Source organism: Salmo salar, chromosome ssa22 (genome assembly GCF_905237065.1).
Source record: "Salmo salar chromosome ssa22, Ssal_v3.1, whole genome shotgun sequence".
Lineage (NCBI taxonomy): Eukaryota > Metazoa > Chordata > Actinopteri > Salmoniformes > Salmonidae > Salmo > Salmo salar.
The window spans coordinates 28,026,278-28,053,099 of NC_059463.1; the positions used below are offsets into that span (position 1 = coordinate 28,026,278).

Here is a 26,822-nt window from a genome sequence, read left to right on the forward strand (position 1 = left end):
TGTGACGTCCACTAGGGTGCCCAAGCGTCCTGTCATCAACACCCCTGTGGTCAGCATCACGGTCCATGACAACGAGGAGCTGCTGCAGCACACCCTGGACAAACCAATCACTGTGCAGTTTCGCATGGTCACCGCTGAGGACCGCTCCAAACCCATCTGTGTCTTCTGGAACCACTCCATACTGTGAGTTACACACACACACACACACACACACATACTAGCTATTTGAACTTTGAGCTGTAGAAACAAAGGTTTTTAGAAAGGCTCTATAAAGGATTAGGTTGAAACCAATTAATCCACCATTGCATTGTTTGACTGTTTTTTGTGTTTGTCAGAGCGGGGAACGGAGGCTGGTCAGCTAAAGGCTGTGAGGTGGTGTTCAGGAACAACACTCACATCAGCTGCCAGTGTTACCACATGACCAGCTTTGCTGTCCTCATGGATGTCTCCAGGAGAGAGGTGAGAGAGGCTAAACGATGCATCACAAAAACACAACACCACACAACATTCCCCTCATACTTTCAGACCTAACATTGCATACAACACTACAAAACTACTCCATTTTGACTTCACATTGTAAACTTCACATAGATACCTCAATGCCGCACAGGCCACACCCAAAAGTGGTCTTGTTCACTATAATGACCAGAAAAAGCTCTATTTAAACTTCCCCTTCTTATCTTTTCAGAACGGTGAGATCCTGCCCGTGAAGCTGGTGACGTGGAGCACGGTGGGTGTGACCCTGGTCTTCCTCTTTCTCACCACCCTCTTCCTCCTCTGCCTGCGGGCCATGCACTGCAACAAGACCAGTATCATCAACAATGGAGCCACCGCCCTCTTCATCTCCGAACTCATCTTCATCCTGGGCATTAACCTGCCAGACAACCCGGTAAACTACTGGAACGAAGTTATTCTCTATCTACCTTTAATACTGTATTTGATCTCGTGTCCCTCTACCTCCGTTCAGCACTTCACTTTCAATATCTTACCTTTCCTCTCATTTGTATTTGGAATAGGTGTCTGACCTATGGATCTGATTCAAATCAAAGGAAAAAATAAGCAAAGCATTCGGCCCATTTTGAGGCCTGTCATATTCAGTATTATATTCTGTCTCTGTGTGTCTGTCTGTGTGTGTGTCTAGTTCGTGTGCACAATCATCGCCATCTTACTGCATTTCTTCTACCTGTGCACCTTCTCCTGGCTCTTCCTGGAGGGCCTGCACGTCTACCGCATGCTGAGCGAAATACGAGACGTCAACTACGGACCCATGCGCTTTTACTACATGATCGGCTGGGGTGTCCCGGCCTTTATCACAGGTCTGAACAATATACACACACACACACACAAAGCCAACTCATCATATATCCAGTTAGACTGTAGTTATTTTATAGTTACTAGTGTTTTTTTGTTTGTTGTGTTGTCCAGGCCTGGCGGTCGGACTGGACCCAGAGGGTTATGGGAACCCAGACTTCTGCTGGCTGTCCATGTACGACACTCTGATCTGGAGCTTGGCAGGGCCCATCGCCATGGTGGTGTTTGTGAGTACACTCCACCTCTAATACAGTGTATTATATTATACTCATAAGATATGGTGGTTGGTGGGTAATCTTTGTGTAGCTTGTGTTCAATATTAGTAGCTTATTATGGTGCATTAATACATTGTTTGTGTTTTCCAGATGAACATCTTCCTGTACATCCTGGCCTCCAGAGCATCCTGCTCCATGAGACGCCACAGCTTTGAGAAGAAAGAGCCCCCTGTGTGAGTGTCCTGCCGCTGCCTGAATAAAAACAATAGGGAAACTATACTCATTCTGTCATTAACACAGGCATGCTGTTGTACCCCAAGGAAACATGACTACCGCACTTTAGGGACAACGGAGAGTGTGCATTGTGTCATTGAATTGAGAGTGAAGCTGCCTATTCACTAAACTCTGAAAACGCACTTATCCCAATGTAACCTTTGTGGTGTTCTCATTTAACCTCTCTCTGTGTGTGTGTGTGTGTGTGTGTGTGTGTGTGTGTGTGTGTGTGTGTGTGTGTGTGTGTGTGTGTGTGTGTGTGTGTGTGTGTGTGTAGCTCTGGGCTGAGGACTGCGTGTGGGGTTCTCCTCCTGGTCACTGTAACATGTCTGTTAGCTATACTCTCAGTCAACAGTGACATGATCATCTTCCACTACTTGTTTGCTGGATTCAACTGTCTCCAGGTAAACACTTTCTTCTCTGACTTATACCAGGAATCGGTACCTTGCTCCATTGGTTTCTTTGACCACATCTTCCTTTGGTCTGTCCATCCAGGGTCCCTTCATCTTCTTGTTCCGCATCGTCTTCAACAAGGATGCCAGGAAAGCCATGCGTTACTGCTGCAGCCGCAAGCGTCCAGATCACATGATCAAGTCCAAGCCCTCTGTGAGTCTCTCCCACTATATAGGGACACCAGTCATCCAAGGCCTTAGAACAGGAACTAGTACAGCTACGTTCAGCTCTAGGCCTCCATATCATACATTTACATTTGGCCTTGTATTACCAAGGTCATGAACTAAAGCATCAAACAAATAAAACAGAATTTGGTGTGATGACTTACTGCCTGCCTATTAACTTATACCTGTCCCTCTCCTCCTCCAGTCATATAACTGTAACACCAGCTACATGGATGGCAGACTGTACCACCTGCCGTTTGGAGACTCCAGTGTGTCTCTGAACGGCACCCTGCAGAGCGGCAAGAGCCAGCAGAGCTACGTCCCTTTTGTCCTTAGGTACGGCAAGCCCAGAGGGACATAACAGACCCCATGGACACACGCTGTTCAGGGCCTCCTGCATCAGTGTATTAGAAAAAAGTGTACTTTACAAATTTAATTGAAAATGTATATTTTATGATGGTCTATTATGTACAGTAATACAAGTAGAACAGCCCTTTCAGATCCACATAGTAACTTTTATTGAGGAGATGAGGGCTTTGTGTTTGTACGTTTATGTCCTGTTACAAGTCCTGTTGTGTTTTTCAGGGATGATGGTGGCCTGAATAACAGCCAGGCACACATGGCTCTGAATGAACACGGCTCACTCTTCCATGAAACTAAAGAGCATTTAGATAGTAGGTCTCCCATTCTAATGTCATTAGGATCACTGGGACTGCCTTTAGCAGAGAGGCATACAGAGGGTTATTTCATATGGTTAATATATGTATACAAAATATATATCTGTGCAATTCTCATTGGTCATCATCTTAACGTGTGTGTGTGCAACAACAGATCCCAACTCTGACTCGGACAGTGACCTCTCTCTGGAGGACGACCAGAGCGGCTCATACGCCTCCACACACTCCTCTGACAGCGAGGAGGAGGAGCCCTACCCACCAGAGGGATGCTGGGAAAGCGTGGCCTCCAACGTGTCTAACAGACCACACCCTCAGGGTATGACCTCACACCTATAATCAACCCAGTCATCCACACACTAAACGACCTCATACCTTTAATACCTCACTCTCAGTAGACCGCACCAACATGGTGGTTGTGTTCCCCTGCTCAGACGTTGCATGCACCAGATTGCACCAGATTGCTATAATGTATGATGTGGTTAGCTGATATGTAAAATACCTATCTAGGTGTTGTACGATTTGGCATGTGTCAGCAACGCTTTGGCAGAGGAACGCGCCCGGTTTTTCACCACAGCCCCATCCACTGTGTGACCTCAGACCTTCTTGATAATACTGCTCCCGCACTTCTGTTTTAACAGTTCACCACACCCAAACAGCACACACAGACCAGACCTTCAACAGACTACACCTACACTGTATACAATTGTCCAGGTGTAAATAAATCCACTTCTGAGCAATACATGAATGTTATGTATTTGACCACAGCTTACACCATCATTTAATGCATCACGCATTTAAGATGTAGTCTTAAAATTGTGTCTGGTTGTTCCCCAGATAACAACCTGAGTAAGCTGTACTGGCCAGTGGAGTATATGACGACAGCTAGCAACAGTGAGGGCCTCGGGGGAGCAGACAGGCTGAAGACAGAGTCTCTGGCCAACACTGAGCTGGGCCAGACTCGGGACACCCGAGGCATGCCAAGCGAAAGGCCAGGGGACAAGGCAGGTAGCTATGGGAAGGATAACTTGATGCTGCTACTTCCCAGTCTGCCCAACCTCAATGCACACCCACAGAAAGGTCAGCAACAAACCTAAACATCCACACTGCTGCAACATTCCTCCACGTGTTGTTAGTTCAACTGTATATCTCTGTAGGGGTGGGCTTTCCAGAACTTTGGAATTGTTTTAGAGGATGTGTCTTCAAATTCAGGAATCCTGAAGAAGAAGCAGCTCTCCCCCATCGCGGAGAGAAATGGTATCAACCGCATCCATAACGAGCTGTCAAAGAATGCTCCAGGCCACGCCTCCTCTCGGGGCTCCTCCTCCAGTGAGAGCCGAGGGGGCCGGGCCAAGCCCAGCCTACCAGATCAGCTGAATGGTGTCGGCATGAGCATCAAGGCGGGAACAGTGGACGATGACTCGTCAGGATCAGAGTGAGTGTCATCCAACACAGAGCACCAAACACAAACCAGGTCCAAGCATAATATGCAGAATACACCGCTCTGTCTGAACTCAACCCATAGCAGATCACAAACACAGCAACACGTACAGTACAACACAATGTCATAGAATCAAAGCAACAGCTTTAGATGGAAGTTAAGAGATTTCTCAGTACTTATGTATTTAAATGTTGTTTTATATGTTGCTGGATACAGTATGTTACATTTTCTGTTGATCAGTCTGCCAGATTGATGTGTGAGAATTGATGTCCCACTGAATGTATCTTGCTGCTGTCTTGAGTGCCCCCCCCCCCCATCACCATTGTGTGTAGTCCTCTGTCCTCCTCTGACTATGTACTGGTGAAGTTAGCATGCTGGCTTGTCAATAGTCCAACACATACCGCACCGTCACATTCTCATCAATGAGCTCAGACACCAATGTGGAAAGATGTCAAACAACTTCCACGATCAGGTGATTTTATTCTATTGGGAACAAAATACTGCATTATCAAAATACTGTTAGTTCCATAAACAGACGGACTTGGTAAAAGCTGATTTCAACAAGTTAGATTGTATATTAACACTTTGATTGCTACCATTATACAAACTGCTAGATACAAGTGGCTTTAAAGCAGGAATCAGCAGTTGAAACAATAACAAAGCGTACTCCCAGCGCCTATTTCGTTAAAAAGCTGAGGGATGGGGCTAGAGAAATGTAAATTCATAGATAGATCTATGGATGCAAGGACTGACCATCCATGATATGAAAAGTATAGTTTTAACGCTATATAATGTTTGTAAACATTTACTTTGTTTACAAACATTGGAATGAAACAAGCTGATATGTTGGGTTCTGATGGGGTCTGACGGTTGCACTAAGCTCCTGAGGCATTTCTAAGTTAGATTCTTCAAGAATCAATAGGCACATATTATTCATTTATAGGTCAAAAAAATAGTTAGTCAATATCATTTTATGAAGAGTGTCTACAATGCTGAGTCTTGTAGCTTACTAACCACCCTTCTCTGTCCTCTCTCTCTCTCTCTCTCTCTCTCTCTCTCTCTCCAAAAACCATAGATTTTTATTCTTTAATTTTATTCACTGAAGCACTTGATCCTCATTTGAAATCAGGATCACTGTCTTCATGTCGATGGATCATTCAGCCCTTACAACCATCCTTCACCCCTTACAACCAAAATAAGAATCCCGTGTGTGTGTGAATAATTCTCATTCATTTTTTTCCTGTGTTGTGTTATGTTTGTCACTGACACCATCACCCTGTTTACCCAGCAGCCACCGTAACACATATGAGCAGGCTGACGGAGGGGTGTGTATTTGCAGGTCATAGAGCCCTGCCCCTCATCGCCACGCCCACTTTTCTCTGAGTGACAGGAGCTGATGTGTGAGGAGACACAGAGCGTTGGACTGTCCTCACCTGGAGATCCATGGAGTACCCTTTCTCTTCCCCCTCATTTTTTAAGAGGGTGCATGTGTGTGCGAGCGAGCACGAGAGACAGAGAGCAACACCTCAGGAGTCTCTGCACTGGCCCAGGCTTGAGAGCACTGATGGAATGAGTCTCCCTCTTTAAAAAAAAATAGATATCATTGTTTGTTTACATACTTGAAGCGATGCACTTTTTTAATAATTTACACTGCCTGACCAGATGTGCTGGTAGTCAACTGGAGCAGATGTTTTGTTTTATGTTGTGGTTGTTTTTATGTTTCAAACTCCGGAGATACGGAACAATGAAGTCCTCCTTTGGCTGTGTCATTTAGCTGTAAGGTTTTAAACGTTCAGGGACTTTCCTTATCTAATTTGTCATTTCAGAAAGAGTCGCCTGTACAGTTGTTGTTTTGTTTGAGGATTTAATTGTTCTACTGAGGCCAGTTTGAGTTTTGCTGCAGTGTAGAGAGGACTCACTCTTCTCCACTCCAGTCTCAGGAAGCTGCCAGCCTGAGCTGGTGGACAGGAGGAGCAGTCAGTCCAACATGTCCCCAGACTGAACAGGAGAGATGAACAGCTCCACCCAGCTGAGGTCAGGCACTGGAGGAAAGGGACTCCTGTTGGAAGTATGGCTGGAGAACTGGGTTGTGGACAGTGAGAGGCCATGGGGTCACTCGGTATTGCCATGCCCCGTATTGGACGTGCTCTGTAAACAGTTTCTCTCACTATGGAAGGATGTTTAATCAAGGCAACAGTGACCAGCCAGCTGTCATCCACATAGAGGGAAGAACGCCTGCCTTTCTCCACCACTTCGCCTTTGTTTTATTACATCATCATTGGAGGAAAAGAGTGTGCGTGTCAAGAATTTGTATAACAAGGACTTTTGATACATCTTGACTTTTGTAAATTGTTGGGAGCTAATTTTTGTATGGACACTGAAGATGCTCCCATTTTTGTATGCTTTTGTCCAAGGGATATTTGCCTTCATTTGAATCAGTGACTAAACGACTTTGTATTTTATAGATTAGATATGAAGGACCCATTGTTTTGTAAAATACTTACTGAAATACTTGCAAACTTGTGCTGTAATACTCTTTGAAATGTATTCCAATTTCACTGTACAGAGTTGTCTGTAAAATGACATGCACTAATACTTCATGCAACATATTGAATCATACTGCATAAACTGTACACAACTCAGAGCTCAAATATACCGTACACCACTACATTCCAACTATCGAAAAGCAGTTCAGGCAATATATTGATGTGTAGGAAAGAAAACCTGTTATTTGTCTCGCATATTACTTATTTTGATGTGTAAATTGTAGATAATGTTTATCTGCCTTAAAAGGTTTTATTAATTTAACATTACTCCACAAGCACCAACACACAGCCTTCATCGGAATCATGTTTTATTGGAAGATTTAATAACACTACAGTTCCTGAGAGGATTGTCTGTTTGTACTGGTGCTCCCTAAAATGAAATGAACTGGCATCTGAGAGCATTCTCCATGATACAGTACCTCAACAATATATGTGCCAAGTCAAGGTCATTTCTTGTTTCTTTAAAATGTTTTCCTTTTTTACAACACTATGATATCAAGGTAAATACAAGGTGAAGCTTAGTAAAACATTTGCTGAAGGGTTATTGAATATCAGGTTCTACAAAAGAGTTCAACCTCTTCTTTTCATATTGCAGCCTATTCATTACCACATTATCGGGATCCTAATGAATCACTTTGTTGAGACTCAACTGTGAAGCGCTCTAGATATGCTACTCTCATACTCCATATGTTTGAATAACACAATTTTTCTGTTTCCTTATTATCTGGTTGGTACGAACAGTTCATAATTGGAGCTCCAAGCAATCAACTGCTTAAAACAAAGACCTGTAGTAGGTTACTGATGTCAAAGCTTTAGTGATACAGGGTTGACTAGATAAAGGAATTCTCCAAAATGCAATCAGTAAAACAGACATGCTTTTAATAGTGGTATTATTGTTTTTTATTCCTTCAGGGGAAATGGCCTCCATATCTCAACGCAACATGATGTGTGTCACATGAACATGTAGGCCAAGCAGTTTGTATCAGTGTGTAGTAGAATGCTGAGCTTTAGTCAGTCCAGTCATTAGAGCCCTCTGGTGCCAAATGTGCTGAACTGCTACCAAAACACAACTACCAAATCAAATCAAAATGTATTGGTCACATACACATGTTATTGCCGGTGTAGCAAAATGCTTGTAACTTCAAGAAGAATCACAGATTAGTCATTTCTATTCAACCAGTTGAAATTCAAGTCTTTATTCTTTTGTGTCGTCTGTTTCAAGGGGACACTCCTTGCAGGGTAGAGCATTCTCGTCTTTAGTAGCTGAGGCGCCACTGCGCCAACCCAGCATAGCAGACAGTGCCCTGCCCCACCCCACCAGGGTCGCCAGCACTCCCTCTGGGGCCGGCTCACTGTGCCTAACCTTGGAGGATACCTGGCACTTCAGGCTCTCAATACGCTCATGGAGCTCTTTCGTCAGATGGTGGCTGGCGCCCAACTTGTACTTGTAATCTACAGTAACACGTAGGGAGATGGAGAAGACTTTCTAGAGTTTATATGCTCAGATAACCTGAAATTGAAGTGTAGGGACACTTTGACCAGGGATTACCATTCTCAATATTTTGAAGAATCTGCAGGGTCTCCTTCTCAATCATACACACCATAGGGAGGGGAATCTGAAGAAGAGTTGCATGATTCAGCTTTCAGGGTAATGGACATTAACATTTGCTGATGACATTAATTGTGCATCTCTCAAGACCAGAATGATCCTTTCTACCATTGAGCTGAGGTGAAGGAATAAGGTTGGGGTCTCTTACACTGGTTTTGCAGTCCAGCTCATGCTGCATGATCATGGCCTTGCGTTCGGGGTCGTCGGTCAGGCAGTTGATGTGGTAGCCTCTCCGATGGGCCATCTTCCACTTGCTGATGTACTTGGTGGTGCCCCAGATAGAAAGCATCCGGGCAAAGGAATCCTCCTCTGTGGTGCACAACAATGGTTACTTACATCATTGGTGCTTTATTGGTGTACTTCAGAATAGAGGGGGAGAAGTGTTACTGGTGATAACTCACTACCCTTCTCCTTGGGTTGGGCTGCAGGTCCTGCCTAATGAAAGAGGGACACATACCTAAACTGTATGTGATGACATCCCTGATATCAAATGTACAGTTGTCTGGATTGGACCAAACATTATGATGTCCTTTCAAACAAAGTTACCTCTTCATCCACACCCTCTGACTCCATGCCACTCTGTCCCTTGTCTGACTGCACTCCGGTCCCCCCAACAAAGCCATCATCATCCTCCTCCTCCTCGCTCTGTGAGTCACTGAGACCAGAGTGCAAGCATTTACCTCATGCTTTGGCATTCCAATTGTATGAGACTATATTCACTATAGTAATGACCATATCATGGACTAGGTGAGACTACACCATTGTATTTCTATGGATTATACTTACTCCAAGGTGGGCTGCTGTGCAGCGTGAGCCATCTCCGTCTTCTCCATCCCAAAACCTCTGGATCACAGAAGTATTGTGTAAAAGTCTTCAGTAACTTAAAATAAACATTCATTGCCAATACAATTATTCATAATGTACACTACGTGTAATAGGTTAAACAAATGCGCTCATTTCTTACCTACTTGGTACACAATGACCAGGATAGTCTTAATGTAAATAGTCTTGTTGCTGTTCAAAAGCACTTGAAAAATGCTGTTGTCAGCTATGACACGTTTCAGAACTCTCAGAATACCTCAGTTCCAGAATCTTAATATTAAATGATTCTTACCAGCCTAAATTTCTTCCAGGTGTTGATTCATGTCATTACCTTTCCATCCCACGTTTTAGTTTTTGTCACATGTGCAACAGGCATATAGATAGCATCACTTCCATCTTCTATATTAATGTGCATAGTCAAAATTTGCCTGGGGTCGTTACCCTGCTGGCATCTAATCAATGATAAACATTGATTTATTATCAGGAAAATAGCAGTATCCTCTAAGGCTTGAGGACTGGTGCTGTGAAGATGCTGAAAACAGAACCCTATTTAAGAGTGAAGGGAAACAATTGATTTGTCAAAATCATTTTATTAAAAAAAAAATGAATTTCATAGATGCATGAATACTCGGATAACCAGTTTAAATACAATCTAAAATTAATATATATATATATATAATACTGCATTTTTTTTAATTTTTTTTTTACTATATTTCAAATGTTTTATCTAGTAACAATCCTATGACCAATCAGCAATTAGCATGCCAGCTAAGTCGGAAGCATAGTGTCTGCTAGAGTTTGTATACTATACAAATACACATGGCACAAACACGTTTGTCACGTGTCAGCTTAAATAGTGTATATATAACTCCTGTAAAGGAAGAGGACAACTGTCTTTGACAATCTTTATTATTGGTCATCTCTTGGCCTTCCAGAAACACACTGTCCTTTTTTCATAAATACAACAAAAAGTAAAAATATTTGACCATAATCCTTTGCAACAGTCTGTGGTGCTCTCTGAGTTTCAGTTTGAGTCCTCCAGGCTGCTGCTCTTCTAATCTGAGCCACAATTGCAAAGCCGTACCATGATGCTTTGCAGGCTGGGCTCTACGATGCCGAGCAGGGGCCTCTGGGAAGGGTCTCCATTCCAGCAGGCCTCCATCAGCTGCCAGCATTCCTCATCAAAGTTGGCCAACCGTTCGGGTCGCGCGCCTGCAAACATGGGCACAAATGAGGCCCGGGCAGCTTTCTAGTCCAATTCAGCTAACAGACACACACACACCTACACATCCACAAACAGACACACACATCTCATCCACAAATAGACACACTGTAAATCCAGGATAAAAGACAAATGTTACAACAAGCTATTTGGTTTTGATCATATTCAGTCAGTTTGAATGAGTATTTTAGCTGTGGGTTTGCACATCACCTTTTTTAACATTATTCCACAACTGGTCCTTGCTGGAGCATTTCTCAAAGGACTCTGGGAGTTTTACGGAGCCAGTGCAGAGGTACCAGAACAGGATTCCAAAGGCATAGACATCCACAGAATTATCATACTTTCCTGAAGAAAGGGGTGAGACTTGGGGTTTAACCAAAGAGTCTAGAATAAGAGGTGATCCATGATGCAGCAGTGTGACCAAGTAGCAGGATAGCTGACCTGTGAAGAGCTCGGGGGCCATGTGAATGGGGGTTCCTACGATGCTGCCGGACATCATGGCCTCTGGCTTACAGAAGCCCAGGTCTGTGATCTTGGCCCGGTTCTGTTTGTCCAACTGAGGGAGGGACAGACGACAGCACAGGTTAGGAACACTTTTGGCAAGACGTGAAACTTCAGGACCATAAATATTGGTTTCTCAGGGCATACACAGTCAAAAAAAAGCATACCCTTCAGTCTCCTATACAAAGAAAGTAAGTGATTTTTTCCCCAGTTGTCAACTCAAACCTAAATTCCAAAAAGGTCAGTACTCGGAGCATCCAATGCCCCAGAACATTCAATTTATGAGGGAAGTTAAATCATTCTCCATAACTCTGTCCTAACAATACAGCCATGTGTTATAGCCTGTGACCTCCATTTTAGGAAAATGCAAACATAGTATGTCTCATTAAACATTGCCCCTTATTTTCACACATAGTTGAGTCAGTCAGAGGACACAGCAGAACAGTGACATATGAGCCAACCATCATACTGTGTAGGCAGGGCTGGGCTATTACACAACCAAGCAAGCAGCATAGGTGGATTATGATGGAAATAATGAGGAATTCATTAGTGTTCGGTGCTGGAGCGTTTCTGTGCCATGATGACCACAGCTGAATCAGCTCAACATTAGAACTGATTTGATGAATGGATAGTGTAGTGATCAACGCTAGTGTTACACATTTAGCATGATTTGAGATTACCTTTAACCCTCACTCACCAGCACATTCTTTAGTTTGATGTCTCTGTGCAGAAGCCCCTGACCATGCAGGAAGCGAATGCCTTCCACCACATCCAGAGCGATCTGGAGTCTCTCCTTTAGTGATAAACCAGCCTGATAGAGAGCGAGGAGATGGTGAGGTAGACCTCAGTGTGCCAATCACTTATGTCATCATAAGTGCTAGATGAACTATATTAGAGTAAATGATAGATCTGTGATTACCTTCAGGCCTGTGTAGAGATCTCTGTGAAGCCTCTCCATGATGAGCAGCACAGCAATGCTGGAGCCTCCGCCATACGTGTGGTCAATCACCGAGCCGTGCAGGTCCACCAGGCGCTCGTGTTTAGGGAGGGACCTGCGCCCATACACAATAGAGAAGGTAGGAAAACGAAGGTCCTACAGTTTTATATACATCCTACCCTCTGTGTTAGTAGAAATGGCGGGGGAGGTTGCATTGGAATATATATTATATTGAATTCTGCTTATATCACGCTATACCACAATAAAGATAAAGTTGAAATGCAGAGACTCCGAGACCATTGACAGTGCTTTTGAAGTGACAGGCTACAGATTTCCAACCTATCTCCGCTGCACTGTATCAGCACAATGGACAGCGCTCTACACACTAAAGTGAGGTCGCTTTGGTAATGAATATAGGCTACAATATAAATAGGGTAATTCCCCTACTACAAACAGCCTATGTGAATGCAGCCATCTTAACAAAAAAATCTGTCTTAACAAAATAACTAGTTATTCGTGCAGGCTTAGAATACCGACAGTGAGAAGCAGCCATCCACAGTGGTCTTGCCAAACAAATAGGCCCACTTGAAAAATCATGGCGCCCATGCACAGCAACACTTCTGTTGATCAAATTTGACCCGCGTAATCAATTAAGCAATGCCAGCCTATCATAAACACGTTTCCAAAACGTACATTTACAACCATGATGAAACATTTGTATTTTTTGTATTTTTCATTTAACTAGGCAAGTCAGTTAAGAACAAATTCTTATTTTCAATGACGGCCTTCCAGGGAACAGTGGGTTAACTGCCTTGTTCAGGGGCAGAACGACAGATTTAACTTGTCAGCGCGGGGATTCGATCTAGAAACCTTTCGGTTACTGGCCCAATGCTCTTACCACTAGGCTACCTGCCGCCCCATACATACCGATATGTAGCTATACCCAGGGGTGTCATTTTGGTTCTTTCATTGGAATTATATTGAATTCTGCAGTAACCGAGTATTCCAGCCACTGTCTTCCTATGAACCAGTTGCTATTAAATAGTTTTTGGACAGAAAGCCTGTGGCTACGGTAGGATTCTAGGCTAACCTGGGCTGGCTCCTCTGTTTCAAGATTGTCAGGAACAGTCGGAGGTGGAGAGGGCTGTGGAGCCTTTATTCTGGCGGTGCTTGTGGAAGGTTCTGCACACAGAGCTAGCTGGACCTCGTCAGCATCATCGCTGCTGGGTTTGGCGGCAGCCTCTGTGGATTAATGCTGCTGCTCATCGCTCTCTCCTTTGGCCAATTTCTGATATCCATCGTGGCAGTGGCAGTTTTGGTTTGAGCTAGCTAAATAGGCTAAGGCTAATAACACTAACATTTAGCTAAGAAGCTAACAGCTAGCTAAGAAGCCAACTAAACTCTGTAGTGGTGGGGCGTGAGGCAAAGTTGAGTGAGGCAGCTTCAATGGTAAACTTGGCCCCACCCTTATAAATAAAAATCTATAATTACAGGCGCATCACGTTATTCATCTAGCCTACCACAGATGAGAAGCGTTTTTCCCCTCTTTTTAGGGAAAGCCAATGAAAACATACATAACCACTCCAGTGGCTTTCCATATTCCCCCACACACCGCTGGGCACTCTGTCCATTGTGCTGATACAGTGCAGCGGAAAAATACAGATTTTGCGCCAACCTGTCACTCAATCATTGTAACTTTTTTGCTATTTTATATAGAGCCATAAAACTAAAACTGAGGGTGCACAAGTTTCAACTGAGGGGGCTAAGCCCCTTGTGGAGCCTGGCCTGCAGATACAGTACCAGAACTTTTCCTTTACCGCTGCATGGTGTATGAAATTCTTCTATCAGTCACAAGGGGGCAGAGGCATCACAGTTCCAACACTAGCATCACAGACATGAGTGGTTGCTTCTCTATGAACTGCATTAGTAAGCTTTTATAGCAGATGATCCGTGAAATTACACAGTGAAAGGCTGCAGTTATATGAAATTAACATGCTGAGATGTACACTAAACACAGCACCAGATGCCATTTCATTGCCCTAGAGAAAAACTTGTCCTGGGGAGCAGAATATGTTTCGTTATCCTAGAGGGTGTTGGTTTTACCAGTACATGCATTATACAAAGAGCTGTCACCACCAATAAGAAGAGTTTTGTTGATGACAAATGAGTCTCACCATTCTTTATTATTGGATGATTATTTTTCACTTGAGTATGGACCAATTTTGATACTGCAAAACAAGTTCACTCAGTTGACTTCCTATTTACTACCTTAGTTGTCAGCTTAAAGGCATGCTTTATTGAAATGATAGTACATTCAGCAATGGTTGAGATCCACTGGCTGGGCCAGCTCACCTGGTGTAGTGAAACTCCAGGGCCAAGTCGTTCCAGTGCTTGTCGTCAGGTGGTACAACTGACTTCAGAGCGCAGGGATAGCGTCCCCCCCAGCTGTCACACAGATAGACCACTCCATACTGACCCCGCCCCAGCTCTCGCCCAAGTTTGGGCTTGCCTGCCAGGAAGAGAGAAACACGTCAATACATTGTCATACAACCAACAGTGACATCGCCAGTGACATCAAAGTAAACTACTGGTCAACTTCATGAAAAAGTTGTTGATTTTGTTGTCAGTCATAAATACAGATTTGTGTTATTGTACTGTGACTGGTATAGGTTCTGGGCCTTTTTAGCATGTGAGAGCGTGGAACCCAGGAAGGGTGATTACTGTCGGTGCCAGAGCTCAGAGCCCAGTGGATAGAGCAGCTAGTATGTGTGTCTCACCATGCAGTAGCACGTCTCGGAGGGAGCGGCTCTCCAGAGACAGGCGGGCCAGCCGCGGGGCGTGGTCCTTCCTCACACGCAGCCACAGGTCCTCAGTACGCTCCAACCGCCCCGTGTGGCCCTCCTCCAGCTACACACACATACGTCATAGGTTGAAATGAAGCCAACAAATGTTAACGACACTCCAGATACTTGTAAACCCATAAGATCATCATAAAAGTGCAAAACTGCAAACAGAAAAATAATCTAGGACTAGATATCAGATAAATCATAAATAATTCTGTCAAACACAGGCCAAATAATCTGTGTTTTCCACATAGTGTTTTAATCCCTAATATGGCATCCTAGTTCAAACTGGGTTTTGTTGAAACCACTGTGATACTTAACGAGGGTCTTTATCCATGATGGGAATCACATTGTCACTCATGTGGGAAGAACCATCACTTTCATTTGACCATTGAGATCAAAGGTCAAAGAAGGTCAAGCAGAAAATCTGACTTGTTTACAACACAAAATCTGTAACTGGAGAGTTGCTGAAGTTCATATGCACACACTGTATACAGATTTTTATATTGTGTTTACGTTTGTTTATTCCATGTGTAACTCTGTTGTTGTTGTTGTCGCACTGCTTTGCTTTATCTTTGCCAGGTCGCAGTTATAAATGAGAACTTGTTCTCAACTGGCCTACCTGGTTAAATATAACTGAAATAAAAAAATTAAGTGAGACATTGCCAGGTTTAAGTCCCAAGAGCTACCGTGAAGAGAGAACCTGGCAAAACTGGTTGAAATTACAGTACCAATCAAAAGTTTGGACAAACCTAATCATCCAAGGGTTTTTCTTTATTTTACTATTTTCTAAATTGTAGAATAATAGTGAAGACATCAAAACTATGAAATAAGACATGGAATTATGTAGTAACCAAAAAACTCAGAAACAAATCAAAATATATTTTAGATTCTTCAAAGTAGCCACCCTTTGCCTTGACAGCTTTGCACACTCTTGGCATTCTCTTAACCAGCTTCATGAGGTAATCACCTGGAATGCTTTTCCAACAGTCTTGAAGGAGTTCCCACATATGCTGAGCACTTGTTGGCTGCTTTTCCTTCACTCCGTGGTCCAACTCATCCCAAACCATCTCAATTGGGTTGAGGTCGGGTGATTGTGGAGGTCGGGTCATCTGATGCAGCACTCCATCACTCTCCTTCTTGGTCAAATAGCCCTTACACAGCCTGGAGGTGTGTTGGGTCATTGTCCTGTTGAAAAACAAATGATAGTCCCACTAAGCACAAATCAGATGGGATGGTGTATCACTGCAGAATACTGTGGTAGCCATGCTGGTTAAGTGTGCCTTGAATTTTAAATAAATCACCAACAGTGTCACCAGCATAGCACCCCCACACCATCACACCTCGTCCTCCATCCTTCACAGTGGGAACCACACAAGCGGAGATCATCCGTTCACCTACTCTGCGTCTCACAAAGACATGGCGGTTGGAACCAAAAATCTCAAATTTGGACTCATCAGACCAAAGGACAGATTTCCACCGGCAAGTCTCTTCTTCTTATTGGTATCCTTTAATAGTGGTTTCTTTGCAGCAATTCAACCATTAAGGCCTGATTCACGCAGTCTCCTCTGAACAGTCGAAGTTGAGATGTGTCGGTTACTTGAACTCTGTGAAGCATTTATTTGGGCTGCAATCTGAGGTGCAGTTAACTCTAATGAACTTATCCTCTGCAGCAGAGGTAACTCTGGGTCTTCCTTTCCTGTGGCGGTCCTCATGAGAGCCAGTTTCATCATAGCGCTTGGTGGTTTTTGTGACTGCACTTGAAGCAACTTTCAAAGTTCTTGAAATGTTCCGGATTGACTGACCTTCATGTCTTAAAGTGTCTTCATGTATGTCGTTTCTATTTGCTTATTTGAGCTGTTCTTGCCATAATATGGACTTGGTCTTTTACCAAATAGGGCTGTCTTCTGTATACCACAATTACCTTGTCACAACACAACTAACTTGTGCAAACGCATTAAGGAAAGAAATTCCACAAATGTACTTTAAACAAGGGACACCTGTTAAATGAAATGCATTCCAGGTGACTACCTAATGAATCTAGTTGAGAGAATGCAAAGCTGACATCAAGGCAAAAGGTTGCTATATATCAAATATGTTAAGATTTGTTTAACACTTTTTTGGTTACTACATGATTCATAGTTTTGATGTCTTCACTATTATTCTACAATATAGAAAAACCCTGGAATGAGTAGGTGTGTCCAGACTTTTGACTGGTACTGTATATCATTATTACAAACAGAGACTGGTTGAAAGAAGGTCATTATAAGGTCATGTCAAACAGTTTTTCCCGCTGGGAAAGAAAAAAGTAGCCAAGACCAAACCTGATTGGATGAAGAGTGCAATAGAGAAGAGGGCACCTTATGGAGAGTGTGAAGGTCCATAAAAAAGTTTCTTGTTTGTTAAAAAAGATTAGCTGAAGCCGGGTTTGGAGTGTGGTGTACCTGTCGCAGGGAGGCAGCGAAGGCATCGTGGGAGCTGTTGAGGCGTGTTCTGAACTGGGAACAGATACTCTTAGCCAGCTTGGCAGCACTCAAGCTCTCTATGGCATCCTGTGCCACCTTCCTCTTCCACTCTGGAGTGATGCCAGGAGGGTTCACAAACGTTATCCTCTGAATGATCTACATAGGGGAGGAGAGAAAGAGAAGGAGAGGAGAGAGAGACAGAGAGAGAGAGAGAATACATGAGAAATAAATCAAGGTTCAAATCAATGTGTTGTTATTGCAAAGCCCTACAATTGAAGTAGATTCCTGAGGCTTGACTGGGAATGGTTACCTGTTTGATCTGCTCCCAGACGAGTCTCGTAACAGATGATCCTGAATGGAAGGTCACCTCCACGTGATAGGCAGCGTTAAGGATCTGACCAGGACAGGAAGTGAGATGGAGAGAACAGAACAAGATGTTATCATTTAACTTAGACTAACTGTCTCGTAGGAAAAAAGGTAATCGTCTTTTATCCTGTCTTTTTCATTGTCTTTTGAGGAATCAGTCTATTGAATTAATCTCAAACATCTGATGGTATTTGGACATCTTATCAATGATATGGTCAACATAATGTAGTACAGAGAAACAGAAAAGGCACTTCTGAACAAAACAAGCTTCATTTGACATGGTTGACATACAGTATCTAAATTATGGAAGAGTATACTGTACAATCATACTGTACAATCACACACCTGTTTGAGGTGGTTGGAGGTGACATTGTGGACAGATGACTCCATGTTGGACTTCTCCAGGCTGTTTAGACAGCGCTCCAGGGTTCCTACAAAGCTCTCCCTCAGGTAGTCCACAGAGCTGATCAGCTTGTTGGCCACCGCCTGGTTCAACCTCACAACTATCAGCTCCTGGATCTGGTGGATGCAAGACTTGATGTCCTTTGAGGTAACAGGCTCTCCGTTGGTCGCCACTATGATGTCTGTGAGGTCAGAGAGAGAGAAAGAGAGATAATGTGAAAGAAAACGTGAGTGAAAGATAATGTAGGTTGGTTACACGCCACTACCATGCAAACCTCATGCTGTGACTGAGTTCATGCTATGGCGTTATAGTGTGTTTATGTTGATTGCATGCCTAGTTGCGACATTTTACAAGTAGGCTAAATGGTCTTTTGTAAACTGTCAAGAGAAGTGTGTGATATTCATGACATTTTTCAGGCAACATTTGACAAGCTTTTGGCATAGTATCATACTGACACCTGCTGCTCCTATCTGAATGGTAGTGAGAGTGAACACTGGAGTGTTCTTATGAATCCAGCCAGTCACTGTCTGGTCTGTGTGCATCTCTCTCTCTGGTTCTCCCTCTCCCTGGTTCATTTTCTCTCTCTCTCATTATATATATATATATATATATATATGGTGGGACCGTTGAGGTTGTTTCTCTCGAGGGCACAACCAGTGGGAGGGGCTGGTTGTAATGGCCAAACGTAGAGGTGTAGAGTTTGAAAAGCCCAGTCGGCAGCATGAGGTGAAGATTCCCGCTGCAACAGGTTGTTTGGTGGAAGAATGTAGTTTAGCAGTGGGCATGATAGCATAAAATCAGCCTCAAGGATAAATAGCGCTGTAGTGATATTCTTAGATTCCATTGAAAAGGTGAATATGATAGCTGAGAGTGGTGTTGTGTTGCGGGAGACACAGACACCGGTATTATGAATCTGGCGAAGAAAGTTATACTTTCTAACGTGCCCCTTTTTGTTAGAGATGAAGTGTTGGAGCGAGAGTTCTCCTCATGGACAACTTGTTTCTACCATAAAAAAGGTTATTTTTGGATGCAAATCGCCTTTGCTGAAACATGTCGTATCTCAAAGGAGACAAGTGCACATGATTTTAAAGAAGGATACTGACGAACTGAATTTAGCGTTCAGTTTCAAGATTGATGGGTTTGATTATGTGTTCCACGCTTCTACTGAATCAATGAAATGCTTTGGGTGTGGAAGAGAGGGGCATTTGGTGCGTAATTGTCCAGAGAACGAGTGCGCAGAGCCCAGTAGCAGCTCTAGCACTGATGCAGCTGAAGCACCACTGAGAAGAGAGAAGATGGGCAGATGTGGTGGGAGAAATAGGAAAGGGAGAGCAATGTGGCTACGGGGGTAGTTTTGGTAAAGCAGGGAAAAGGGGGGGGGGGGCAGTAGGTGAGACTGCGATTGAGGTCGCTGAAGGGGTGCTGGAGAATGAAATGGGAGTTCAAGAGGAGAGTGAAACAATGGGAAAATGAAACAATTGTTTTCAAAGTACCGAGGCGTAAGAGGAAGAATTTAAGAGGTGGTGAAGGTTCTATTTCTAAGAGGAAGGGAGAGAGATGATAAATCAGTTGAGGATAAACAGGTTGTTGAGATGCAGGTTTCTTCTGGGGATGATAGCGAGAGTGAGGCATCTGATACGTCACAACAAAATAGCGAGCGAAATGGGGTGGAAGGGAGGTATGGGATTGAAAAGGTACGTACATTTTTGAATTTGACAAAAGGGAAGAAATATATGCAGGATTATAATGTAATGGATTTTTCCCCCCTTAAAATGAATTGTTTATTGAATCAACAAAGTTTCTGATGTCAAAACTAACGGGTGTAGGTTTGACAAGCCCATAAATTGCTAGACTAAAGAAAGTGGTCACGAGAGTGACAAGTGAGGTAAATTGTAAAGGAAATGAAAGAGCCTTAACTCTGTAAAGAGATGTGTTCAGTTTCTTATTCTATTTTATTTTCAGCCATGAGCAGTTTTAAGATTTCTTCTTTAAGAGCCGTAGTGTATGAGAGAAAAAGAGCCGTAGTGTATGAGTTAATAAAGGGAAAGGTAAGTGACATAAGTTTTCTACAAGAAACGCATAGTAATATGGAAAATGAAGTTATGTGGCAACAGGAGTGTGGGGGGGGGCAGTGGTGTGTAGTCATAAAAACTCAAAGTGGGGGTGTGGCCTTCCGGTTCTCAAAAGGTTTTTTGCCTTTGTCATATGAGGTTGAAGAGGTAGTTGAGGGGAGGTTATTAAAAGTTAGAGCGAGATATCACTATGTGTTTAATAAATGTATATGCCCCAGTAGTGGCAGTTGAGAGGGTATGTTTTTTAGAGACATCAAATACCATTGAGAAATGTAATACAGTCAGTGATTTAGATAGAAATCAGAAAGAACCTCATATAGCCTCAACGACTTTTTTTAAAAACGCCTTATTGTAACACATGAACTATGTGATATTTGGCGGTGTCAAAATGGAGGCACGAGACAGTACACATGGGATAATGTGAGAGAGAACACAATCTCTCTGGCTAGGTTAGATAAGTATGATGACTGTAAGTGTGATGACCCCAGTGGGATTTTCTGATCATTGTTTAGTAACAGAGGTGGTGTACATTAACGCTGTAAAACCCAATAGTGCATACTGGCATTTTAATATAACTTTATTGAATGATGCTCACTTCAGGACATTTTAGATTTTCTGGGAGAGGTGGAGGTCTGAAAAGGACAGTTTTGTTTCTCTTCAACAGTTGTGGGATATAGGGGAAATCCATTCAACAATTCTGTAATCAATACACCATGAATATCACCAGATATATCACCAGATCAATGAACGCCCTAGAGTCTGAAATAGTGGAACTCCTGACGTTAGTTGAGACCACAGGAGATCGAGGCCGTATTCAGGCACTCAAGAGGAAAAAAGCCACATTGGCAGACCTGCTGGGTCTCAGAGCACAGGGGGCATTGGTGAGAAGTAAGTTTCAGGGAATCTCTGAAATGGATGCTTCATCCAAACTTTTCTTTGGTTTAGAGAAAAAGAATGGACAAAGAAGAATTATTCATTGCCTCAAATCAGCTGTTGGACAGGCGCTCACTAGCCCAAGTGAAATTAGAAAGAGGGCAGTAGAGTTCTATACTGAGCTCTACAAGTGTGAGTACAAAGAGGCTTACATTTCCCTGATTCTGGATGTCTCTAGGGCTATTGGGTTGGATGCTGGTCTAATTTCAATTGATCAGGAAAAGGCATTTGACCGAGTTGAACATCAATACCTATGGCGCACTTTGAGGCTTTTGGTTTCAGCTCTGGTTTTATTGCCATGATCAGGGTGATATATGGTGACATTGAAAGTGTATTGAAGTTAATTGAGTGCTTGAGTGCTCCTTTTAAAGTGTGTAGAGGAATTAGGCAGGGGTGTTCGTTGTCTGGAATGCCATCGCTATAGAGCCACTACTAAATAGCATTAGAAGTCGCAGTGTACCTTTCAGAGGATATTCCTCCTATTGGTCTCTCAGCATATGCTGATGATGAAGTTATTTTGGTGAAAAATCAAGTGGAGGTGGATAGTTTGAGTCTCATAGTTGATCGGTTTAAGGGAATATCCTCTGCAAAGGTAAATTGGGAAAAAAGTTGTGCTTTACAGATTGGGAAATGGTCTGGAGGGATCATGGCTTTGCCAGGGGGGTTGGAATGGTGTAAGGGAGGTTTCCAGTATCTTGGAGTGTGCCTAGGGGAAGAGAGGACAATGGAAAAATATTGGAATGAGGTGGCTGAAATGGTGGAAGGGAGGATGAGATGGCGTTGGTTGCTATCTCTTATGTCATACAGGGGGCACACTATTATTGTTAACAATGTGGTCGTCTCTGCACTGTGGCATCGGTTGTCATGTTTAGAGCCACCATCTGGTTTCTGGCCAAGATACACGCAATTATTGTAGATGTTTTGGGGGGATAAATATCATTGGGTTCCACAAAGTGTTTTGTATTTGTCAAAAGAGGAGGGGGGACAAGGTCTTGTACATCTTGCTAGTAGGGCTGCTGCTTTCCGGTTTCAGTTTATTCAAAGGTTGCTTTATGGACTGACAAATGTGGTGTGGAGAGGGGTGGCAGGTCTGGTATTACAGAAGGTAGGGGGATTGGATTTAAAGAAGGCTTTATTTTTGGTTAACAGTAGCCAGATTTCTAGGGATGGAGTACCTCCGTTTTACAGAGGCCTTCTTAGGGTTTGGAGTATAATGAAGGTGTCCAGACACACTAAGGCGGAGTCAGTGCATTGGCTGTTGGAGGAACCTCTGGTGTATGGGGCAAGACTGGATTGTACAACTGAAGCTGTTCCACATTTCTCCAAGATGCTGGTGAATGGCAAAATCATCACCCTAAGGGGAAGTTAATGGACATGGCTGGGCCCACATTAATGGATGGAGGACGGGTGGCTGAACATTTGGGGGTGAGGTCGGAAAGGATTGTCGGACAACTGCTGGAAAGTTGCAGGAAGGCTCTGTCAGCAGAAGAGTGGATTATCATCAAGAGTTACTACAAAAAGGCACAAGATGAAGACGCCCCATTTCCCAGACTAGGGATTACACCCAATATCCCAGAGTCAGACAGAAAGGCTTTAGTACTGGATTTGAGAGGGTGGGAAGAGGTGGGTTTGGATTAGGTGAATGGGAAGGAGTTACATCAAGGTTTTAAATAAAGATACATTGAAAAATAGAATAGACACTACTTGGAGGGTAAAACTGGGCCTTGATGACAAGGTAAAGCGAGCATGGAGAGCACTGTACAAGCCACCGTTACAAAAAGGGTACTGGTGATATGCAATGGAGGGTGTTACATGACATCATTGCAGTTAATGCTTTTGTATCTGTCATTAATTCAGATGTTGGAGATGGATGTCCTTTTCGTAATATAAGAGAAACAATTTTTCACTGTTTTATGGAGTGTGAGAGGATAAAGCCTCTCTTTGAAATACTACAGTCTTTATTGACAGCTGTAGTGGAGATTTTCAATAACACTTTTTTATTTTGGGGTTTCAATATAGTAAGCAACAGAAAAGAAAATGTCAACTGTTGCAATTTATTTTGGGTCAAGCAGAAATGTCAATTTTTCTGAGTAGGAAAAATAAGATAGATCAGGGATATAGTAAGGATGTAAGATGGGTTTTTAAAGGATTAGTAAAAGCGAGAATAAAAGTGGATTTTGAGTTCTTCTCAGCTGTAAAAGACCTCCCATTGTTTGAGGAGAAGTGGATTTATGAAGGAGCGGAATGTTTAGTGGAGGGGGGGAAAATTGTTGACGTAATAAGTTGAATGTAAATAATTTGTTATTAAATGTATTAGCTTTTTATTTTAATTTAAGAAGGACACAATTGTTGTGTAATTTCTGATAAGGCAGTGTGCCAATATTTGTGTTAATACTTTAGTTTAAAATAAAGGTTTTATAAAAACTCAAAACGCTCTCTAGGTAGGTAGGTAGGTAGGTAGGTAGGTCTCTCGTTAGTCTCTTATTTATTTATCTTATTTCACCTTTATTCAACCAGGTAGGCCAGTTGAGAACAAATTCCCATTTACAACTGCAACCTGGCCAAGATAAAGCAAAGCAGTGCAACACGAACAACAGAGTTACACATAAACAAACGTACAGTAAATAACACAATATAAAAAATCTGTATACAGTGTGTGCAAATATAGAAGAGTAGGGAGGGTAAGGCAATAAATAGGCCATAGAGGCGAAATAATTACAATTTAGCATTAACACTGGAGTGATAGACGTGCAGATGATGTGCAAGTAGAGATACTGGGGTGCAAAAGAACAAGAAGATAAACACCAATATAGGGATTAGGTAGTTGGGTGTGCTATTTACAGATTGGCTGTGTACAGGTACAGTGTACAGAACTGGAAGGAAAAGCGGCCAAAGGAAGTGTTGGCTTTGGGGATGACCAGTGAAAAATAGCTGCTGGAGTGCCTGCTATGGGTGGGTGTTGCTATGTTGACCGGTGAGCTGAGATAAGGCAGAGCTTTACATAGCAAAGACTTCTAGATGACCTGGAGCCAGTGGGTTTGGCAACAAATATGTAGCGAGGGCCAGCCAAAGAGAGCATACAGGTCGCAGTGGTGGGTAGTATATGGGGCTTTGGTGACAAAACGGATGGCACTGTGATAGATTACATCCAATTTGCTGAGTAGAGTGTTGAGGCTATTTTGAAAATGACATCGCCAAAGTCAAGGATCGGTAGGATAGTCAGTTTTACGAGGGTATGTTTGGCAGGATGAGTGAAGGAGGCTTTGTTGTGAAATAGGAAGCCGATTCTAGATTGAATTTTGGATTGGCGATGCTTAATGTGAGTCTGGAAGGAGAGTTTACAGTCTAGCCAGACACCCAGGTATTTTAGTTGTCCACATATTCTAAGTCAGAACCGTCCAGAGTAGTGATGCTTGTCGGGCAGGCGGGTGCGGGCAGCAATCGGTTGAAGAGCATGCATTTAGTTTTACTAGCATTTAAGAGCAGTTGGAGGCCACTAAAGGAGTGTTGTATAGCATTAAAGCTCGTTTGGAGGTTAGTTAACACAGTGTCCAAAGAAGGGCCAGATGTATACAGAATGGTGTCGTCTGCGTAGAGGTGGATCAGAGAATCACCAGCAGCAAGAGCGACATCATTGATATATACAGAGAAAAGAGTCGGCCCGGGAATTGAACCCTGTGGCACCCCAATAGAGACTGCCAGAGGTCCGGACAACAGGCCCTCCGATTTGACACACTGAACTCTATCTGAGAAATAGTTGGTGATCCAGGCGAGGCAGTCATTTGAGAAACCAAAGCTGTTGAGTCTGCCGATAAGAATACAGTGATTGACAGAGTCGAAAGCCTTGGCCAGGTTGATGAAGACGGCTGCACAGTACTGTTTTTTAATCGATGGCGGTTATGATATCGTTTAGGACCTTGAGCGTGGCTGAGGTGCACCCACGACCAGCTTGGAAACCAGATTACATAGTGGAGAAGGTACGGTGGGATACGAAATGGTCGGTGATCTGTTTGTTAACATGGCTTTCGAAGATTTTAGGAAGGCAGGGCAGGATGAATACAGGTCTATAACAGTTTGGGTCTAGAGTGCCTCCCCCTTTGAAGAGGGGGATGACCGCAGCAACTTTCCAATCTTTGGGGATCTCAGATGATACAAAAGAGAGGTTGAACAGGCTAGTAATAGGGGTTGCAACAATTTCGGCAGATCATTTTAGAGAGGGTCCAGATTGTATACCCAGCTGATTTGTAGGGATCCAGATTTTGCAGCTCTTTCAGAACATCAGCTGTCTGGATTTGGGTGAAGGAGAAGCGGGGGAGGCTTGGGCAAGTTGCTGCAGGGGGTGCAGAGCTGTTGGCCGCGGTAGGGGTAGCCAGGTGGAAAGCATGGCCAGCCGTAGAAAAATGCTTATTGAAATGATCGATTATCGTAGATTTATCAGTGGTGACAGTGTTTCCTAGCCTCAGTGCAGTGGGCAGCTGGGAGGAGGTGCTCTTATTCTCCTTGGACTTTACAGTGTCCCAGAACATTTTGGAATTAGTGCTACAGGATGCAAATTTCTGTTTGAAAAAGCTAGTCGTAGCTTTCCTAACTGACTGTGTGTATTGGTTCCTGACATCCCTGAAAAGTTGCATATCGCGGGGGCTATTCGATGCTAAAGCAGAACGCCACAGGATGTTTTTGTGCTGGTCAAGGGCAGTCAAGTCTGGGGTGAACCAAGGGCTATATCTGTTCTTAGTTCTACATTTTATTTGAATGGGGCATGCTTATTTAAGATGGTGAGGAAAGCACTTTTAAAGAGCAACCAGGCATCCTCTACTGATGGGATGAGGTCAATATCCTTCCAGGATACCCGGGCCAGGTCGATTAGAAAGGCCTGCTTGCTGAAGTGCTTTAGGGAGCGTTTGACAGTGATGAGGGGTGGTCGTTTGACCGCGGACCCACTACGGACGCAGGCAATGAGGCAGTGATCGCTGAGATCCTGGTTGAAAACAGCAGAGGTGTATTTAGAGGGCAAGTTGGTCAGGATGATATCTATGAGGGTGCCCATGGTTACGGATTTAGGGTTGTACCTGGTAGGTTCCTTAATAATTTGTGTGAGATTGAGGGCATCTAGCTTAGATTGTAGGATGGCCGGGGTGTTAAGCATATCCCAGTTTAGGTCACTTAACAGTACGAACTCTGAAGATGGATGGGGGGGCAATCAATTCACATATAGTGTCCAGGGCACAGCTGGGGGCTGGGGGGGGGTCTATAACAAGCGGCAACGATGAGAGACTTGTTTCTGGAAAGGGGGATTTTTAAAAGTAGAAGTTTGAATTGTTTGGGGACAGACCTGGATAGTATGACAGAACTCTGCAGGCTAACTCCGCCCCTTTTGCAGTTCTATCTTGTCGGAAAATGTTGTAGTTGGGGATAGAAATTTCAGGATTTTTGGTGGCCTTCCTAAGCCAGGATTCAGACACGGCTAGGACATCCGGGTTGGCGGAGTGTGCAAAAGCAGTGAATAAAACAAACTTAGGGGGGAAGCTTCTAATGTTAACATGCGTGAAACCAAGGCTTTTATGGTTACAGA

The 26,822-nt window shown here is 43.4% G+C and overlaps 3 protein-coding genes across 13 annotated transcripts in view; 1 reads left to right on the forward strand and 2 right to left on the reverse strand.

Moving 5' to 3' along the window:
* The window catches only part of LOC106583093 (cadherin EGF LAG seven-pass G-type receptor 2), a 92,523-nt gene extending 84,564 nt beyond the window's left edge, over window positions 1–7,959 (forward strand). For 3 of the 9 annotated variants that reach the window (XM_014166900.2, XM_014166898.2, XM_014166908.2), the window contains 14 exons: window positions 16–183; window positions 336–459; window positions 689–889; window positions 1,142–1,316; window positions 1,426–1,538; window positions 1,677–1,759; window positions 2,077–2,203; window positions 2,295–2,405; window positions 2,622–2,752; window positions 3,002–3,090; window positions 3,248–3,409; window positions 3,928–4,170; window positions 4,303–4,525; window positions 5,820–7,959. In XM_014166900.2, coding sequence (XP_014022375.2) covers window positions 16–183; window positions 336–459; window positions 689–889; window positions 1,142–1,316; window positions 1,426–1,538; window positions 1,677–1,759; window positions 2,077–2,203; window positions 2,295–2,405; window positions 2,622–2,752; window positions 3,002–3,090; window positions 3,248–3,409; window positions 3,928–4,170; window positions 4,303–4,525; window positions 5,820–5,877 — 2,008 coding nt within the window. In that variant the 3' untranslated portion in view covers window positions 5,878–7,959. Of the gene's footprint in view, window positions 1–15; window positions 184–335; window positions 460–688; window positions 890–1,141; window positions 1,317–1,425; window positions 1,539–1,676; window positions 1,760–2,076; window positions 2,204–2,294; window positions 2,406–2,621; window positions 2,753–3,001; window positions 3,091–3,247; window positions 3,410–3,927; window positions 4,171–4,302; window positions 4,565–5,606 lie in introns of all 9 variants that reach the window. The other 6 variants (XM_045705214.1, XM_014166906.2, XM_045705215.1 and 3 more) reach the window with 4 other exon arrangements.
* Window positions 7,960–8,054: 95 nt separating this feature from the next.
* On the reverse strand, window positions 8,055–9,788 carry LOC106583095 (uncharacterized). 3 transcript variants are annotated; one of them, XM_045705217.1, is made up of 7 exons: window positions 9,651–9,788; window positions 9,473–9,529; window positions 9,233–9,341; window positions 9,091–9,121; window positions 8,835–8,995; window positions 8,627–8,693; window positions 8,055–8,529 (listed from the first exon to the last, which is right to left on the reverse strand). In XM_045705217.1, the coding sequence occupies exons 2-7, from the start codon at window positions 9,517–9,519 to the stop codon at window positions 8,273–8,275; spliced, it is 672 nt and encodes a 223-aa protein (XP_045561173.1). In that variant the 5' UTR covers window positions 9,520–9,529; window positions 9,651–9,788; the 3' UTR covers window positions 8,055–8,272. The 3 variants fall into 3 exon arrangements, with proteins under 3 accessions (XP_045561173.1, XP_045561172.1, XP_014022385.2); XM_045705216.1 differs by having other exon boundaries at window positions 9,088–9,121; window positions 9,655–9,786; XM_014166910.2 differs by having other exon boundaries at window positions 9,088–9,121; window positions 9,651–9,785.
* Window positions 9,789–10,078: 290 nt separating this feature from the next.
* Window positions 10,079–26,822, reverse strand: part of LOC106583092 (dual serine/threonine and tyrosine protein kinase) — a 32,077-nt gene continuing 15,333 nt past the window's right edge. The window contains exons 5-14 of the mRNA XM_014166897.2: window positions 18,188–18,426; window positions 17,787–17,870; window positions 17,456–17,632; window positions 14,946–15,075; window positions 14,521–14,677; window positions 12,151–12,283; window positions 11,929–12,042; window positions 11,172–11,286; window positions 10,941–11,075; window positions 10,079–10,720 (exon numbers count right to left, since the gene is read on the reverse strand). Coding sequence (XP_014022372.1) covers window positions 10,563–10,720; window positions 10,941–11,075; window positions 11,172–11,286; window positions 11,929–12,042; window positions 12,151–12,283; window positions 14,521–14,677; window positions 14,946–15,075; window positions 17,456–17,632; window positions 17,787–17,870; window positions 18,188–18,426 — 1,442 coding nt within the window. The 3' untranslated portion in view covers window positions 10,079–10,562. The remainder of the gene's footprint in view (window positions 10,721–10,940; window positions 11,076–11,171; window positions 11,287–11,928; window positions 12,043–12,150; window positions 12,284–14,520; window positions 14,678–14,945; window positions 15,076–17,455; window positions 17,633–17,786; window positions 17,871–18,187; window positions 18,427–26,822) is intronic.

What these genes read in the sequence shown, in the direction of transcription:
- LOC106583095 (XM_045705216.1), bottom strand. Translation starts at nt 9,519, where the DNA reads ATGGAGAAGACGGAGATGGCTCACGCTGCACAGCAGCCCACCTTGGA. An exon ending in CCAACCCAAGGAGAAGGGTA is followed by an intron (nt 8,996 to 9,087) that starts GTGAGTTATCAC and finishes TGTGCACCACAG; the next exon opens with AGGAGGATTCCTTTGCCCGG. An exon ending in TCTTCAAAATATTGAGAATG is followed by an intron (nt 8,530 to 8,626) that starts GTAATCCCTGGT and finishes GTGTTACTGTAG; the next exon opens with ATTACAAGTACAAGTTGGGC.